We start from the raw sequence: 16,930 nt of genomic DNA on the forward strand, positions 1-16,930 counted from the left end.
CTCTTTTTTATCTATATAAATATATATATATATATATATATATATATATATATATATATAATATATATATAATAATATATAATACACATATATATATATATATATATATATATATATATATATATATATATATATATATATATATATATATACAAATAGATAAATATATATACAGTATTGCCATAATCCTCTAGTGAATATTACTGGTATTTAATCTCTAACATCCTTGTGTGCATGTTGTAGACCCTGATGATCCCAGTAGAAAGTGCACTAAATGATGAGACCGATTGCTGGTGTAGTTTCTCTTTGACCACTGCATCATCTGCCATAAGTTGTTGTTTGTCCAGTCATACTGAAGCAGCCAAATCCAAACTTTATATCCTGTATGTAAACCAATCCGTGCCGACACCCAGCAGCCGGATCTGATCTGCTGACGTGTCGGCTCCTTCAGCTCCAGCAGCAGCAGCAAGAGTCAAAAACTGCCAGCATGGCAGCAAAACACTTTTATCGACAGGGCTTTTTATTACTTTTATTTAATTTTATTTCAACAGCAGCCTTGGAAAAAAGGTTCTCCGACTTTAAAAGATGCGCCGATGAGGAATGCAGCAGTAAGTTTAAGCTGGCTTGTTGGAACTATAGTATAGCTCATCAGGACTTGAAGGATGCAATCTTCCCTAACGTTACATCCCGACACTACAGCTAGCCATAAACTGCGCCTTATCTCTGGACCTGTTGCCAGTCGATATTTGTGACCTGGATGACCTCCCGTAGCAGCTCTGAAACTGTAGCAACGTGCCGCTCACTGACATTAGTTAATAGCTTGCGGAGGTTATTCGTTCTGATTTAGAACGTAGTGTTGGCTGGTTGCCTAGCAGCTCGGGCCTGCGGTTCTGGGTGGATAGTGGTGGCTAATGTTAGCAGCTAAAGTTAGAAGCTAACTAGCCACCGGCCGGCTTTGGGCAAAAGCGTTGCTATTGTTGTTAACGTTGGCCAAACGACAGTCACTATTAGCTAATAAAGTACACATAGCTCTGTTGTTACCTCTCTCCTGGTAACGTTAGCTAATGTAAAGGGTAAACATAGACGTTACTAGCTTAACAAGCTAACGCTTTAAATTGGACGTTAGCTTTAGGTGAAAGCGTAACAAAAGCCAGGTTGTGCTTACATTTTAGCTTGTATTGCTACATTTTATTTTTTTTGTACCTTCACAGCCAAATTGTCAGGATGTTGGCACAAGAAACAGGATTCACAAACAACGAAATACAAGATCATAAAATAAGATAAAAGGCTGTACGTCAACATACAGTATGTCAAGCCTGAAGGGGCAGTTAGCCTAGAGCTGTTTTTACAGGCATAAGGTCAAAATATCACCAAAGTGTTAACCACAACAACAAAATCTGTAGGTGATAAGGAATTGTTATATTGCATGACTTAGCATGAGAAGAAATTAGTTATGGAGTCATAAAACGGTAAAGATTAGACACATAAAACAAAGAAAGGCACACAATGATCAGTTACTCAGTCAAATGGTTTAAACCAACACCGGAGACTTAAGACAGGACCAGATGCTATTTTGTTTTGTATAACAACAATGGCATGTCATGCAGACAATGCAGATAGTAAACTCTTCACTTATCTGTAAACAAGTAAAGATCAGTTTCAGTCTCATCATTGTGTGTTGCATGTTTTATGAAAAGGGCAAAATTAGGCTAAGTCATTTTAAAGCCAATGTTGTAAAAGCTATCATTTAAACCATATATCTTTGGGGTTTGGACTGTCAAATGGGAAAAACAAGACATTTTGAATAAGTCAGCTTGGGCTTTTTAAAAAATGTTTTTTTGCTATGTTCTGACACGGATCAAAGGAGAAGATAACTGACAGATGAATTGATAATAAGAAAAATCATTAGGAGTAGACCTGTTGAGTGGATAGAAAAAAAGATATTTAAGTATAATTCCTTTTTGTCTGCCAACATTATTAATTCTTGAAAGAGCACTGTGTGATTAATATCATTGACAAAGCTTACCCCTCTAAAAACAATTCTAATTCTTCTTATTTTTCTTTTTACAGTGCTTTTGTGTCGGGGAAAAGCTATAGAAGATTTCTCGGGACCAGACTGTCGTTTCCTGTCGGTCAAGAAATCAGAAACTATCTATGTATACTACAAACTGTCGGGCAGAAGGACTGACATATGGGCCGGAAGTGTACGTATACTCTGGTTAATATTTAATCAGAACCTGATGACTTATAGGACTTATTTTGCTTTGTAGTTATACTCTTCAACATGTTCTCTTCTTGTATTTTTCAATAGGTTGGAAATAACTTTGGCTATTTCCCAAACAGTCTTCTTGCAGTTAACCACCGTTATACAGAAAATGAAATAGAAATTCCAGCAGAGGTATGAAAATATGTGGCTGACTAAATGAATTGAGTCTGATGCAATGCATATCTTTTTAATAATGTCATTTTTTTTTTCATCTTTTCAGGAAACCGATTTTGTCTGTTTTGACACTGGGTTTGATAAGTTTGACAGTTACGACATAGATTTGCTGTTAGGCTCTTCACAGGAGGAGAACGACGATGAAAATAAGGGAACATCTGACCAAATGCAAGATGCAGAGGATGCACAGACAGAAACACAGCCATCAGCAGATGATGTAACTGACAGTGAACAACAAACTGAGCACCATGATAACTCTGAGGATCTTGATGAACTCTCAGATTATGAACTCAACATGACTACTGAATCATCTTCTACAAATGTAGTAGAGTCTGATACACCTGATGCCACTGAAAGAGCTACAGAAGGCGCAGAAGTTGAGGAAAATGCGGTAGAGTCCATTCTTGAAAATGTTGTGTCAGAAAGGAGTATAACAACCACAGAATCTGAGGAGGAACCTGAGATGATACAGACAAATACAGACAAAGATGAAATTGTTCCAGCAAACGAACCAGTCTCGATTTCTAAAGGAGTTCAACTCCCCGAGTTAAAAACAACCCTTGGAACAACTTTTGATGCCGTCACCACTGATGAAGAAATCACTAAGAGTGTTACCCCGTATGAAGAGGAGGAAAGTGAACATGAGGAGAATCCTCCCGAAGAAGACATGGACGTTAAAGAAGAAACTCCGTTGCTGTCTTTCTCTGAAGAAACCGTAAACACTCCAACATCTGATTCCCTCAAACAGCACGAGAGTCCTCCAACAACACATGATGATAAACCAGAGGCTGCAGAGGAGAAAAACATGTGGACGTCATTTGGAGATGCTGTTTTTTCAGTTGTCACCGGGGGAGAGAGGACAGCACAAGAATTAAGTTTTGTGGAAGACGACGATGAGGACGATGAGGATGAGGTAAAAGAAGCTGCAGAAGAACCACCAAAAGAGCCAGAGAACATAGAGCCAGCCTATTTTGATCGTGATAACGAGAGTGATGGAGAAGTCATCGGACCAGAGGACGCATGGGAGGAAACTTTGAAACCAACTGCTGAGCCGATACCCCATCAAAAGGAAGCAAGTACCATATCAGTGGATCCGGTACCACAAGATTATACTTCTGCCATTCCTGAAGCTCAACATTCAGATATTGAAACAACACATGAACCCATTGAGCACGAAGAAGTAGAGGAGGAAGTGCCTGAAGATTTAGACAGTAGCATTCCAGTGGAGCATAGGGTGGATTTAGACAATGAATTGGACGAAAACAAAACCGTTTCAGATCCAGAATTAGCCACTACTGAAGCTGAAAGCCACCCTGACCCGTTCACTAAGGAGATACAATCAAAGAATTCAGATGTCAAAGATGATGAAAAGAGAGTAGATGACAGCCTTCCTAATCAGATACATAAGCATTCAGTGACAGATTTAGAGAGTAACAACAGTCAACCAGAATTATCTGCAGACGAACCGGAGACTCCTGAGGAACATGAAGAAGAGAAAGAGGTAGATGAACAGAAAGAGGAGGAGAAAGAAGAATTACTTGAAGATGAAAATGCACTTTCTTTCCCACAGTTGGACAACACACACTCTGAGGAACCCCCACCTGAAACCGCTCCGCCCACTGAGTTGACTCCAGAGCCAGAATTCAGCGACAGCGTGCTGAGACTGACTCTGCTCCGAGACCACTTCACGGAGGAGAAAATGGCGCAGATCCAAAACCTTCTGGGCCTCCAGAATCTCTTCAAAGTGGAGGCCATGTTCTCTGACTTGGACATAGAATTGAAGGCTACCCGTCTCTCACACACAGGTATTACGCACGACGTTGAAAGTGCACTCGAGGGCATCCTGGAAGCCTCCGAGAACACCATCCTGGACGAGATTGAGAAGATGCTGGATGGCCGAGACACAAAGCGTAATTATGACCTGCATACGGACACAAGTAGTTTGGATGAGGAGACCGAAATTCTGGATGACTTCCAGGAGCTCGCATTCAGCTTACGACAGAAGTATTCAACCGCTAGTGACAGCACGCCTTTGGCAACAGAGAAAGCATCAGATAATAAACAAGGTAGGTCCGCTTTTATTACTTTATCATTTCAATTTGAGTATTTTGTATAGATAAGAGCTGCAGGATCTGTGATTGGTAGTCGCTTTTTACCACCATTTAACATCTTGATTTGTGCCTTTCATAAACAGCGACAGCCTGTTGCATCAGCTCATGATCCGCAGATCAAGTGAATGTAGCATTTGAGACTGTCTCACAGCAGATATGCAGCCCGTGTCCATGTGACATCAGGATGTGTCTCAAGTGACCGTTTGGGATGGTTTCACTTCCCTGCCAGCACCGTAAACTGCGGCCACTGCTGAAGAAAAAAAACTCTCCCCTTACATTTCAGTGTGTTCTCTTTTATTAAGGAGAGTCTCACTGACTAAACAAATAGCTTACTCTTTAACAAAGCCTTAGACCACACCTGCTGTCATTTAATCAAATGTGTTTGTTGGAAACCTGAGACAAACCTTAAAGAAGAAAACTAAAATCTCCTTCCAGGATTTAAACCTTTTCTAACCAGAAACTCCTTACACAAACAGAATGTTACCCACTGGACTAATGCCTAATTGCTTATTTGTTGTTGATTCTTTTCAATATTTTCATTGTAGATGAACACAAATTAAATATAATAGATGGCACACTCCACGTTGTTGAAGAAGACAAAGTTGACAGCGTCCCTGAGGCTGAGAGTGATGACAATCTCACTGTAACCGATCATGAGGAAAAGCCAGCAGAGATTAAAGAAGAGCAGATGGTTTTGGATGATGCGCACAGTGGACCGAACACCGGTGTGGAGAAGGATGGTGAACACTTTAATAAAAACAAAGACAATAAGCCGAGCTCAGAGACCAAAGATGAGCAGATGGTTTTGGATGATGTGCACAGAGGACCGGACATCGGTGTGGAGGAGGATGGCGAACACTTTAATAAAAACAAAGACAATAAGCCGAGCTCAGAGACTAAAGAAGAGCAGATGGTTTTGGATGATGCGCACAGTGGACCGGACATCGGTGTGGAGGAGGATGGCGAACACCTTAATAAAGACAAAGACAATCAGCCGAGCTTCAGTGCATCAGACGACATGCAGAAGGTCCCTCAAGACACCCTGGAAAATCCCTTAGACGTGGGCCATAGTATTGAGGATGAGCACTCCCTCTCAGGTTTATAACGATATTATCTATATTATATATTTTTTTTATTAAGTTCTTTGATCATTTGTGTCTTTTAAATGTTATTTCCTGAGCATGCAAGTGTCTGTAACGTAGAAAGAACATTTTTGACAAGCCCCTTCACCTTAAATTTGACTCCTACAAAATGTCACACTATTTGTGGCATAATCAGAAAATGTTAAACTGTTTTTAGCACTTTGGACTCGGGTAACAACAAAATATGGCAAAATTAAGTTCAAAAGTTCTGTGGGGTGAGCAAATCAGTCTGCTGCAGGTTAAACTCCCCTCTCAAGATTTTATTTAGTTAGAAGTCATGAGACTTGTTTGGGTCTGTCTTTGATTCACTTGATTTTGGTAGAATTGATTGGTAATCATATAATACTTGGACTCTTTCTAGAGCATAAAATGATAAATCGTAATGGAAGATACTTCATGTTGTCGCTAACGCACATAATTTGACAGGTACATTTTGTTCCTCCAGGATCTTTTGACTCCATAGAACCAGGGTCTGAAATTCACGAAGAAGAAGTGGGATTATTCTCAACTGGGATTGTTTACATTGGCTGCATCCTTTCAATGATGAAGAGTAAAATTGAGGAGTGGACTATTGAGGTAAGGCTAAGCATTTTAAGCTTCTGTATAGACTCTTGAACCAGCTCCTAAACCAGTGATTGCTCACAGAGCCATGCAACAGTACCATGCCACAGAACATTTGCTACAGAGCCACAAGGAAACAATATGATATGATTTTATGGAACATCGTAATAATAGCTGTTCGTGAGAGAATTTCTTAGTCTGTTGTCACTTAGTACGAGTCCACCTGTGCTGCCTCTTTGAAAGGTCTGTAAGAATTAGGGATGGGCATTATTAAGTCATTTCCATATTCAAGTACTCATTAAATTATTATGCTTGCAAATAATGTCTTATGTAAGAACAGGGTTCAAAACTAGTTTTTGATGACGTCTTTAAAAAGCGTGTGATCATAACAGTTGTTGTCTTCATTGTTAAACAACCACCTTGACATGACTCAGGCAATGTAATCTTTACGGACGAGTTATGTGTTAAAATTTTATTCATGTAAAGTTTAGTCTTGTTTACTCTTGTTTACTCATGTTATTTAGCATCCTCGTAAGACATTGACAGTGACAGCGCAAAAAAAGAAAAAGCAAGTCTTTGGGTTGACATCCAGATCAAATACTCATGTCCATCCATAGTAATAATGTTGTAATAATATGAACAGTACCCATTCATAAAAGAATTTTGTGGAACCCTGAACTACACTTAATTTCAGTATGCTCCCTTAAAGGTTTGCATACACTTTATAGTTGTAAATCATGTAATGGCATGGGGACAGTTTCAAAAATGTTAAATTTGTACTCTGTTATGTCTCTGCAGCTGTTATCAATATTGGATGCTTATCTCCTTTTGCTGTTAGCAGTAGTGGAAAGTAACTTAGCACATTTACTCAAGTACTGTACTTAAGTACAATTTTGACGTACTTGAGTGATTTCATTTTATTGTACTTTACACTTCTACTTCACTACATTTGAGAGGAAATATTGTACTTTTTAGTCCACTACATTTATTTGATAACTTTAGTTACTAGCTATTTTAAAGATTCAGATTATTAATACAAAATATTGTCAAATTAAATAACATAACATATATTGTCTTATGTAAGTTACACAGCAGTGTATAAAGTACCGTAGATAAAATTAGCCCTACCTTTATTAGCTGCAACATTATATGGATATATACGTGAATCTATCAGTCTAATAATATAATATTCTGAAATTCTGCATCATAATAAAGTACTTTTAGCCTCTTGTACTTTTGATAGTAATACTTTTGTAATTTTACTTCAGTAACACTTTGAATGTAGGACTCTTACCTGAGTATTTCTACAATGTTGTTGTTACTACTTTTACTAAAGTAAATCCGCATACATATCAATTGAAGTATGAGGTGTCAGTGTTTACAGGGTGAACATTGGGGCCTCCGTATCAGCACGTTTTAAATGTCCGATTTCTCCTGAACGTACCTCGGCCCTCCCCCTGTCTTGTTGACTGTCGCGGTGTAGGCTGAAGTTCAACACAGCCGGTGCTGAGCTGGCTAATACCACAACCGGTGGGCCTTATTTTGGCATATAAAGGCAGATACTTATATTAAAAGGCAGTGCCAAGAAGGACAATATGCTGTGGAATTCATTTATGTAGCTTAATCGCTTTTTGTATTTTAATTGTAATCCATATTTGAACCTCCAGCTCAACTAACGTCTCCTGCTTGTCGGTTGATTTTTTTTGATAGTGAATGGAACCCGAACACTCATCTGTTATGACCGTTAGCCAGCTACTGTTGCCAAGTAACGTTACTCATCCGTCTCGACCATCTGATTAACGTATTCGGTGCTTGTTGCTACGCATTCTTAAGGACTTTGACGTTAACGGCTAACGGTAGCTCAACTGTACGCTTTAATTGAATTATAGCTAACGTGCTAGCAAGCTAACACCTGTCAAACTAGCGAGCTTGTGCTAGTTCCGTTGTTGTTTCCAAGACTAACGTTAACATGGAGAGTGACGCATTACCCAGACCTGTCATGGAGCCGGATCATGTTTACATGTTTTTTCTGCAGCATGTAAGTGGACATTTGTGTGTGTTTATTATGCTATCATGGCTTGCTGACGTGTTAATGAGCATATGGCTGATGATGCACATTGTCTTGAATGTTAACGTGAATTTAATTCACTCACCAAACCCGATTCAGTTGATTTTTGCCTCCTGGATGTTGACAGCAGATCTTTAACTTCCATATTGGTCTTTCACATCTTGTTTTTCTGTGTAGAATAAGACATTAAATGCTCTGAAACATAGTATAGTTGCAGTCCTGCCTTTGTCCATTGCTATATTGTAAAAGTAGACTTTTGAAATGCAGTTGGCTGAGCAGTGCTAATGTTAATCCTTCCAGGCAATGTGGTGTGTTAATTTATTTGTAATCCCTGCATTTCATTTCAACCATAGAGAGTGTGTTTGTTCCTGTCTGAACCGCCACTCGCTGAGGTCAAAGTTTTCTTTGCAGTAATATGCAGTGCGGAGTTCTTCCTGGTACACTGCATGATAATTAAGTTGTAAATTAAATCATGGTCTATTTTGGCTACTGATACAATAAGGGATTGGAACAGATACGAATCTATTTATATCGAGGCCATTATCAGCTCTGCTATCTATCTCATTCTGTTATTGATTTCTGATCAATTTTCTTTTGTCAGTGTCAACACAACTGTTTTATTATACAAGTCTGAACACAGTGTAGATCAATTGAGAGAAGATTTGGGCATATGGTTACGGTTCTCTGTTACCGGTTCTCAACTGTAACTTGTTCTCAATTCCCACTCCCAGATACAATTCATAAATATGTCGGCCTTTCGGCAGGGAACACCTATTGTATAATGATTGATTTAACTGTAAAATAAATCACAGTTTAATATTTAAGAATTCTTTATTGGTCCATGAAATCTTTGTTGTTTTGGCATTAGGACACAACTTGGTTTGTATTATTATTGTATGGTAATGTGCTGATATCTTGATAAGCTTTCTTAGTGCTGTGTATAGAGAAACACATCACTCATTTCTTCATCAGATTTGGGTTAATGAATACACAGTATCTCAGTGTAGGGGTATGTGTAAATAATGGAAGTTGCTTTGAGCCTTAACCTGCAATAAATTTGCTGTTGTCTTGCTGTGCTTTGCTAAATATCGACTTGCCGTATGTCTCTATTTTTAGTCTTTTCATAATATGATTCACATTTGGAACACAGTAAGAAGGTTAACAAGAGTACTTCCCAGTTGGTTTATTGAGACATATACCTCCCATCTTTAGGAACTATGTTTAACCTGCTTTATTGCATCATCCCTGATCGTGTCCCTGATCATTCCTTTATATTGTGGGTGTGTTTGTGTGCCATCAGGTGATTTCATTACTGCCAGAAGAGTGGAAGCCAGGCGACACCTTGTTCGGTTGTCCTTGGCAAGGTGTTGTCATCACGGCTCTGGTTGGAGTGGTGACCTTCACCCTCTTCTTCTGGAGGACCGTGTTGGCAGTAAGTGTTGTAATATTGCTGCTTTCACCTCTGCCAACAAAAAATGAATAAATACTGTAATTGAATGTGCTTTGATTAAATGAGGTTTTTACTCTGAAGATGCACACTGCATCGAAATGTCTTTAAATGTTGGCTTAGCTATCCATGATCTCCATATTGAGATCTGCAAAATATAATATTTATCTTATCTGGATCATTGCTGGTCATTTATACATTATTTCTGACCTTATAAAGTTACATTACTACATACACATGATGATCCTGATGTGACAATTTTTCCAAACTGTGTTGTTTACACATTAAACTAATCTTTATTTATTGATTTTCTAAACATTTTAGGTAAAGAAGAGAGAATATCTAGGTATGTTTTACTTTTTTTATACATCACATTGCAAAATGCAGAAGTGTAAAATCTAACAGGTAGCATACTGTTTGTTTGTGGACACAGTGGATGAAAAAAAGCTGGCAGAGCAAATTCTGGTGCTCAAAAAAGAGAAGAATGAGGCTCTCACCAAAATGTCTGAACTACAGAAACAGGTAAGCTACAAATTCAATGTGATCACATATCTATGATCTACTTCTGAAAAATTATACTTTTTTTATTTTATTTCTGAAACTTTCTAAATTGTTTTTCCTTCTGTTTTTTTTTTTAAGACTGAACATCTGAAAGAAACTCAGAAACAGTCCAAGGAAGCAGTTAGTTCTACAATGAAAAGGATGCAAGACCTGGAGGTAAGCGCTAAGGATTCTTTTTGTCTTTATGTATTTACTCGTACTGTGTCGAGGGATAGGGGAAGTGTACCTAAGTGCTCTAACTGTAAATGACTTGTGTGTGTTGTGTGTCATTTGGACAGCAAGTAAAATGGCCTCCATCTTTGATAAGGAATGAATTTTCTCTTATTGCCTTTTTGCAGAGTATAGTTTTGGAGGCAGAAACACAGAATGAACACATCGCTGAGGAAAAGAACAAATATGAAAAACTACTCAAAGACGAGAGAGAGAAATCTCTGCAGAATAGCACCAGGGTAATTGTATAATAATCATATTTCTTTTTGTTCCTGTTCTTTAAGTGTCGTCTCAGATTCATGACTCATAATGCTTTCTTTAACAGATTGAGAAATTAGAGAAATCAAACGAGAAGCTACAGCTCAGCAGGAAAAAGGTTCAGGAAGCTCTCACTAAGGTACAAGTCCTTGCGTAATCTTCTGCACATGCAAAATTATAAATTACAAAACTTGTGGCTTAACTTCTCACCTACATGTATTTTGCCACAGACTGCTGTTCTCCTGGACGAGGCCAAGATACGTGAAGACGCACGAAACGTTCAGCACAAATGTCTTCAGAAAGAATATTCAGCTCAAAAAGAAGAAAATAAAACGGTAGGAAAATATGCAGACTTGTTTGGCTATTTTGTTGATCTCTGAGGGCTCTCGACAGAAGTCTAAATCTTTAACCGGATTTTGTATCTGAGTTAATTGAAGCAGGATCATTTTAGATAGATAATGTTTTCCTGAGAAGCTCTTTTATTCTTTCAGCTCAAGGTTACCATTAAGAGCTGGGAGGAAAAACACAAGGAGCTGAGCGAGCAGATTAAAGTCTATCAGAAGTCTCAGAAAGAGCTGGAGGACTCTGTGGTGCTCAAAGATCACAACGTGGAGGTCAGGAATCTTTTTTGTTTAATTGTCAAACAATTAACTGTTAATTTTCTCTGTTATCAGCTGTACTTATCAACTTACCCCACACAAAAACACGTTTTCTGACAGGTGCTGTCCGAACTTCTGGCAGACCTAGACGCTTGTGATTCACAAAAAGGTGACCCCAAAGTTTTACCCAATGGTGAAGTAGCACCCGGTTAGTTCAAGCCAGTTACTATTTAAGTAAAAGTTATACTACGTTTCTAAAAGATTCTGTGGTTTTTAAACCAGCACATATTTGTCATCTATCACAGTATAAATGATGTTGTGTTCAGCTGCATACTAAGTGGTTCATTATCTTTCAGTGTCTTTCTCAGACAAGAAGACAGCCATTAAGAACAGGATCAAACAGATGATGGATGTTTCTCGAGTAAGATGTCAAAATACTAATTAGAGCTCACCGTAGTTATGAAAGGAAGAGTAACTGTTAATAATGGTAAAGTGTTAACCTGCTTTAATATGTTGTAATTTACCTTATCTGTGAACAGGTCCAGACCACTCTCACTGTGGTCGAAGAAGAGCGCGATCGCTTCATGACCAAACTGCTGAATGAAGAAAAGACTAGAAAGTCACTGGAAGGTAAGTTGGTCGTGTTTTTGGGGAAAAAAATCATAAACGTGTCTAGATATGACTTTCTTCCTGCCTCTCTCTCTAAACATGCTGTTGTATTTGACAACAGAACAACACCAGGAGCTGGAGCATGCAATTGCAACCCTAAAAAGCGAGAAGAGCCATGTTGAGAGCCAGTTCAAGGTCCTCGAGCAGAAAAACGAAATCATGGTCGAAATGTACCAGCAGAAGGAAAATGCTTTGCAGCAGTAAGTGATGCCGTAACAGTCGGTCAATGTTTTCAGTACCTGCAGTTACACACTGTAGAAATCCAGACATCTCATTGATAAAAACATGTGTTTGAAGTGGAAAAGATGTGCAGGAACCGGGTGTTTCTGTGGCTTCACAGGAAATTAACAAAGGAAGAGTTGGAGCGACGAAGCAAAGAGAGTCAGTTGTCTGAGGTGGGAGGAAAAGCTGTCGAGGCGGAGGAGCAGGTTAAAGTCTTACGGCACCGCATTAATGAAATGGAGGATCAGATGAAGAAGACGGAGGAAGTCTATAAAGATCAGGTAGGTTTTTATTTTTTAAATGAGCAAGTATAGAGAGAAATGCGACTGAACCCTGGCTGAATATCTTTTCTTCTCTTTATTTTTTAGATAAAAGAGCAGGAAAACAAAACTCACTCAAACTGGGTATGCTGAACAAAAGTAGCACAATTTATTATTGATATGTGCCATCATGATATAAATGGAATATTGAAGTCCATAGATTGATATTAAGATGAGGCATTAAGATCCTTGTTTCACACTCAATCTCTATTATGTTTCCAGGTAAATGCTCGTAATGCAGAGCGAGCTCTGAATCAAGAGAAGCTTGAATCATCAAAGCTCCGCGAAAAGTAAGTGTTGGCAGTATTATAGTATAAACAATTCAATGAATCAACAGAAAATGAATTGGCAACTATTTATAATTGATTTAATTATTTCTCAAAGCAACATTCACTGGTTCCAGCTCTCCCTCCTCCTCCTAATAAATTGGATATTGTTTAGTTCTGGTCTGTTGTTTGGACAAAAGGAGCAGTTTGATGATGTCAGTCTACTAATGGAGCTATTTTGCATCTAATCAGAGGTTTGTTGTTATTGTTTTACCATTTAACAGACTCGCTGTACTTACCTCCCAACTTAATGAGCGCCGCGCTCCCCTCTTCAGACCAAACTCCGGACAACCTGCAGGCCCTCGCCAAGGTAAACAGGCCACACAACCTTTCCTGCTGTTTTTCCCCACTACGTCAGTTCTCCTCCTCCAGAGCTTTGAGAAGAGGATGCTGTTTTCTAATAAAACCTGCATGTAAATGAGGGAATTTTTCATTTCAACGTCCTTTCCTCAGAGAGCCTTGAACGAGGACCTCGTCTTTGCATGTATTGAAGTGTATTGTGAGCTGTTTCTTTTCCTTTGGTAAACGGACGGTTTGATTATAACAGGTGATTCATATGGGCCCTCTCCTGTGAGTGGGGGTGCACCATCCCCTCCAATAATGATAGAGGGACCCAGGCGCCCTCCTTCTGCCCCAGTGGGGCGAAGAATTGACCCGTATGGTGAGTCCCAGTGGATTACTTCACCTTCTTTAATCCTCGCCACAGTTGGACATCATCCCTCCGCTACAACCTTTTGTCTTTAAGTCCTTCTCCTCCTGCACACCTGACTTCATCCTTTTCAGTTCTTTCACCTTCTTGAGGTCTTCCTTTCTATTTTTTGCCACTGTGTATTACATCCCCCCTCCTGCTCTTGTTTTGTTTCTTTTAGTTGAGTCATTCACCAATTTCCTTCTGTGGAGTATTTTATTTTTGTTGCAGTTGAAATGTGCTTCATCCTTTTGTTCTTTTAAAGGCCCTAAACTTTCCTCAATCAGCTTCTTAGTAATGGGCCCCACAACCTAAACAATCCTGATGAAGCAGATGAAATGGATTTTCAAGAATTAAACTCTTAATAAATGATACAGAAGGGTGTGTTTATCTGTGATTGTTGCTTTATTAGTCATGAATTACAGATAATTCAATTTGAAATCATGTTTTCAGGGGCTTTAAAGTCGCTCATAATGCTTTGTTCCTCTGACTGTCCTCATGGATTAAAGATGACCAATCTTTGCTCTTGTAATTCATTTGTTTCCTTTTTGTTTCTTACAACTGTGTCTTCCCTGGAAAAGTGCCACAGGCAGAGTCTTGAGTGATTTCATTCATCACTGCATCTTCTTTTCTCCTCCCCTCAGGTCCACGGCCTCCTTCAGACCCACATGGTCGTTACCCTGAAAACAAACACATCTCTGGGATGGGTATGTCTCCTGCAGTCTCTGTTCAAAGAGTTCACCTTGGCTTATAACGTTCCTCCAACACTGCGGTTTCTCCTCTTTCAGACATGATGGGCCCCCGGAGCTCATCACCTGCCAACATGGATGTATCCGTAAGTCTTTTCCTAATAAAGTCAGAGTCATTTCGATACGTTTCCTTCCCTCATTGCATCTGCAGGCCTAGAGCTCCTACCTACATGTTCGTTGTGTATGTCCTTGATCTAAAACAGACAGAGGCAGTAGATCCACAGATACAAGCAGAAGCACAGGCTGAGGCCTCCACAGACAGTCCAGAGCCAGTGAGTATAGAGGCTGGCCAGTCCAGGTGTGAAGGCGTATGCAAGGACGCCAGCCTCTTCCCTAAAGCTGGATTTGGATTTGGGAAGAGATTGAAGGCATTTTGCTTCACTGGGGCTGACTCAAACTTTTTGGGCTGAGTGTGTGGCTTCGCCTGTCCGCACAGCACTGAGAGAAGCAGGGATTCTTTTCATCGTCTAAAATTCAACTAAAACATGTCTTGGAAAATATTTGGGTCTGCGAAGGTGTGTCAGAGGTTGAGTTTTTGGGAAAATGGTTTGATTTTTATCTAAATAATCACGGTGTGAGGTTACTGGTCATGTGATTTGAGGTTTGGCTAAATGCACTTTTTGCAAATTGTGTGGTTTGTGGATCTTTTCACTGCATGACTAAAATTATAATTCATATAAACTCACTTCCAGGACCCACTAAAATTTGAGGGACTGCATTAAAAAAACGCAGCACACTACTCTTTTTTTTCAGGGACCTGGATCCTTCGCAGTGTCTCCGATCAGGGACCCAGGACCCATGGTTCAAGGACCTCCCCCCGGCCCTGGACCCCATGAGCAGCTCCTCCCCCCTGGACCCCACGGCCGTCTGCCACCTCCTGGACCCTACAGACCTCCACGCCCTGGCCTCTACCACCTCCCGCCAGGTCCTCATGGTCCTCCTCCACCAAATGTACCTCCTCATCTTCACAGACCTCCACTACCAGCCAATGGGCACCCAGGTATGCCACTGCCTGGACCAATGGGAGGAGAGTTTGGACCTCGACCCGCCAACGGACACGCTTTCCACCCCAGGCCAGGCCCTGGACATGTCATTGACCCTCGAGGTCCACCACCACCACACTTCCGTCCCCCTCCACCTCCTCACTTTGGGCCGATGCCTCCACCGCACGGTACGTTGTGCCCTGAAGTGTTCTGCTGGTAAATAAGTGTATTGAACTTTTGTGTTTTCAGGTTCATTGAGTAGTAGCCCACAAGAATGCAGTGGAAGAAAAAGTTTTTAACGCCTCATCTTTCCAAAATATTAAGTTTTGTTCTGTCCAGGAGTCCGTGGACCTTTGGGACCGCGTCCACCGATGCCTCCAGACATGCGCTACACAGGACCCCGTGACCACAACAGTCTACCAATGAACCTGCCTCCAGGCGTCCCTCCCCATCCTGCACATGGTGATGCATATGGTCACACTCCACCCGATGCCCTCCACAACGCACACACCGGCCCCAGACAGGACCTGCATGCGAAGCAGGAGGCACCTCAGGACTCAGCGAGGCCAGCGATGGTCAAGCCTTAAAGATGCCACCAGCTGTGGCAGAGAACTTGAATTTACCCAGAACCCATAATGTTAACAACGCAGATCCAGTCCAAACATAGGTCATGATTATTTTCATATTTTGGTTATAAAATAAAAGCTGCAATTATGTTTATTAAAAAAGAAAACTCGGTCGTTAAATTAAAGCATCAATAATTATGTGTCTGAAATCAATGAGTTGAGAGGGTTACCACTTTTTTAAACTGCTTATTGTGCAATAATAATTCATTATATGCCAGATGATTTTTCATTTGTTCTTTTAAAAATATATATAGCAATGATTTTTAAGGGGCAATTTTTTTAAATGTCATTTCCTGTGGAAATTAATTTGAAAAAAGGAGGGAGTTTAGCTTCTAGCATTTCAGGAAAACCATAATTTCCCAAAGCTGTTGCTTTAGAGCCAACTGTAAAACAAATGTGTAATTTGATGGCCAGATGTATAACTTATTTTACTATGTTGGTAGAACTTTTAATAATAAAGAATGTAAAAGCTGTCAGTGTTATGTTACTAACCGGTTACAGTTCCCTTACAGTGGATGCATTTTACAGACTTATACTTTTCAACATGTGTCTCAATATGTTTGCTTCATTTAGAAAAAAATAAGGCATACATCTGTGCTGCTGTTTAGACGGAAACATTGACTTAACATTAACTAAAGTAGAAAACAGCATGTTCCATATTTAGCTTAGTGTATCGAGTGATACTGGTAGTATCTCATTAATGGGCCTGTGAATATTCTGGTTTATCCAGGTCTTCATTATCCCAACAGCAATTTCAGTCGAAAGCAACTGGACTTCCAGAAGGTGAGAGGTTAAATATCTGGATCTCTACACCAGTTAGTTGGTCCAGTCCCTGCCTGGTCAGATGTGTACATGAACTGATGAAGCCTCTTGGATGAGAGGTGAAACATCTTCCTAGACAAATAACCAAGTTGCTTTTGACTGAAATTGCTTTGGGGATATCTCAATAA

General features: G+C 39.8%; 1 protein-coding gene across 4 annotated transcripts; it reads left to right on the top strand.

Moving 5' to 3' along the window:
• The first annotated feature begins 465 nt into the window (after window positions 1–465).
• mia3 (MIA SH3 domain ER export factor 3) lies at window positions 466–16,442 on the top strand. 4 transcript variants are annotated; one of them, XM_083934223.1, is made up of 28 exons: window positions 466–608; window positions 2,071–2,204; window positions 2,312–2,398; window positions 2,487–4,506; window positions 5,097–5,648; window positions 6,139–6,269; window positions 9,623–9,754; window positions 10,094–10,115; window positions 10,203–10,291; window positions 10,409–10,486; window positions 10,669–10,779; window positions 10,866–10,937; window positions 11,029–11,133; window positions 11,290–11,412; window positions 11,518–11,605; window positions 11,754–11,818; window positions 11,937–12,027; window positions 12,128–12,266; window positions 12,407–12,569; window positions 12,657–12,692; window positions 12,831–12,898; window positions 13,159–13,244; window positions 13,482–13,595; window positions 14,267–14,329; window positions 14,411–14,457; window positions 14,575–14,643; window positions 15,125–15,542; window positions 15,679–16,442. In XM_083934223.1, exons 1-28 carry the CDS (start codon window positions 488–490, stop codon window positions 15,939–15,941), a joined length of 5,487 nt encoding a protein of 1,828 aa, XP_083790349.1. In that variant the 5' UTR covers window positions 466–487; the 3' UTR covers window positions 15,942–16,442. The 4 variants fall into 4 exon arrangements, with proteins under 4 accessions (XP_083790349.1, XP_083790350.1, XP_083790351.1 ...); XM_083934224.1 differs by having other exon boundaries at window positions 15,694–16,442; XM_083934225.1 differs by lacking the exon at window positions 14,575–14,643.
• The last annotated feature ends 488 nt before the right edge of the window (window positions 16,443–16,930 follow it).

Source organism: Echiichthys vipera (genome assembly GCF_963691815.1).
Source record: "Echiichthys vipera genome assembly, chromosome: 19".
Classification (NCBI taxonomy): domain Eukaryota; kingdom Metazoa; phylum Chordata; class Actinopteri; order Perciformes; family Trachinidae; genus Echiichthys; species Echiichthys vipera.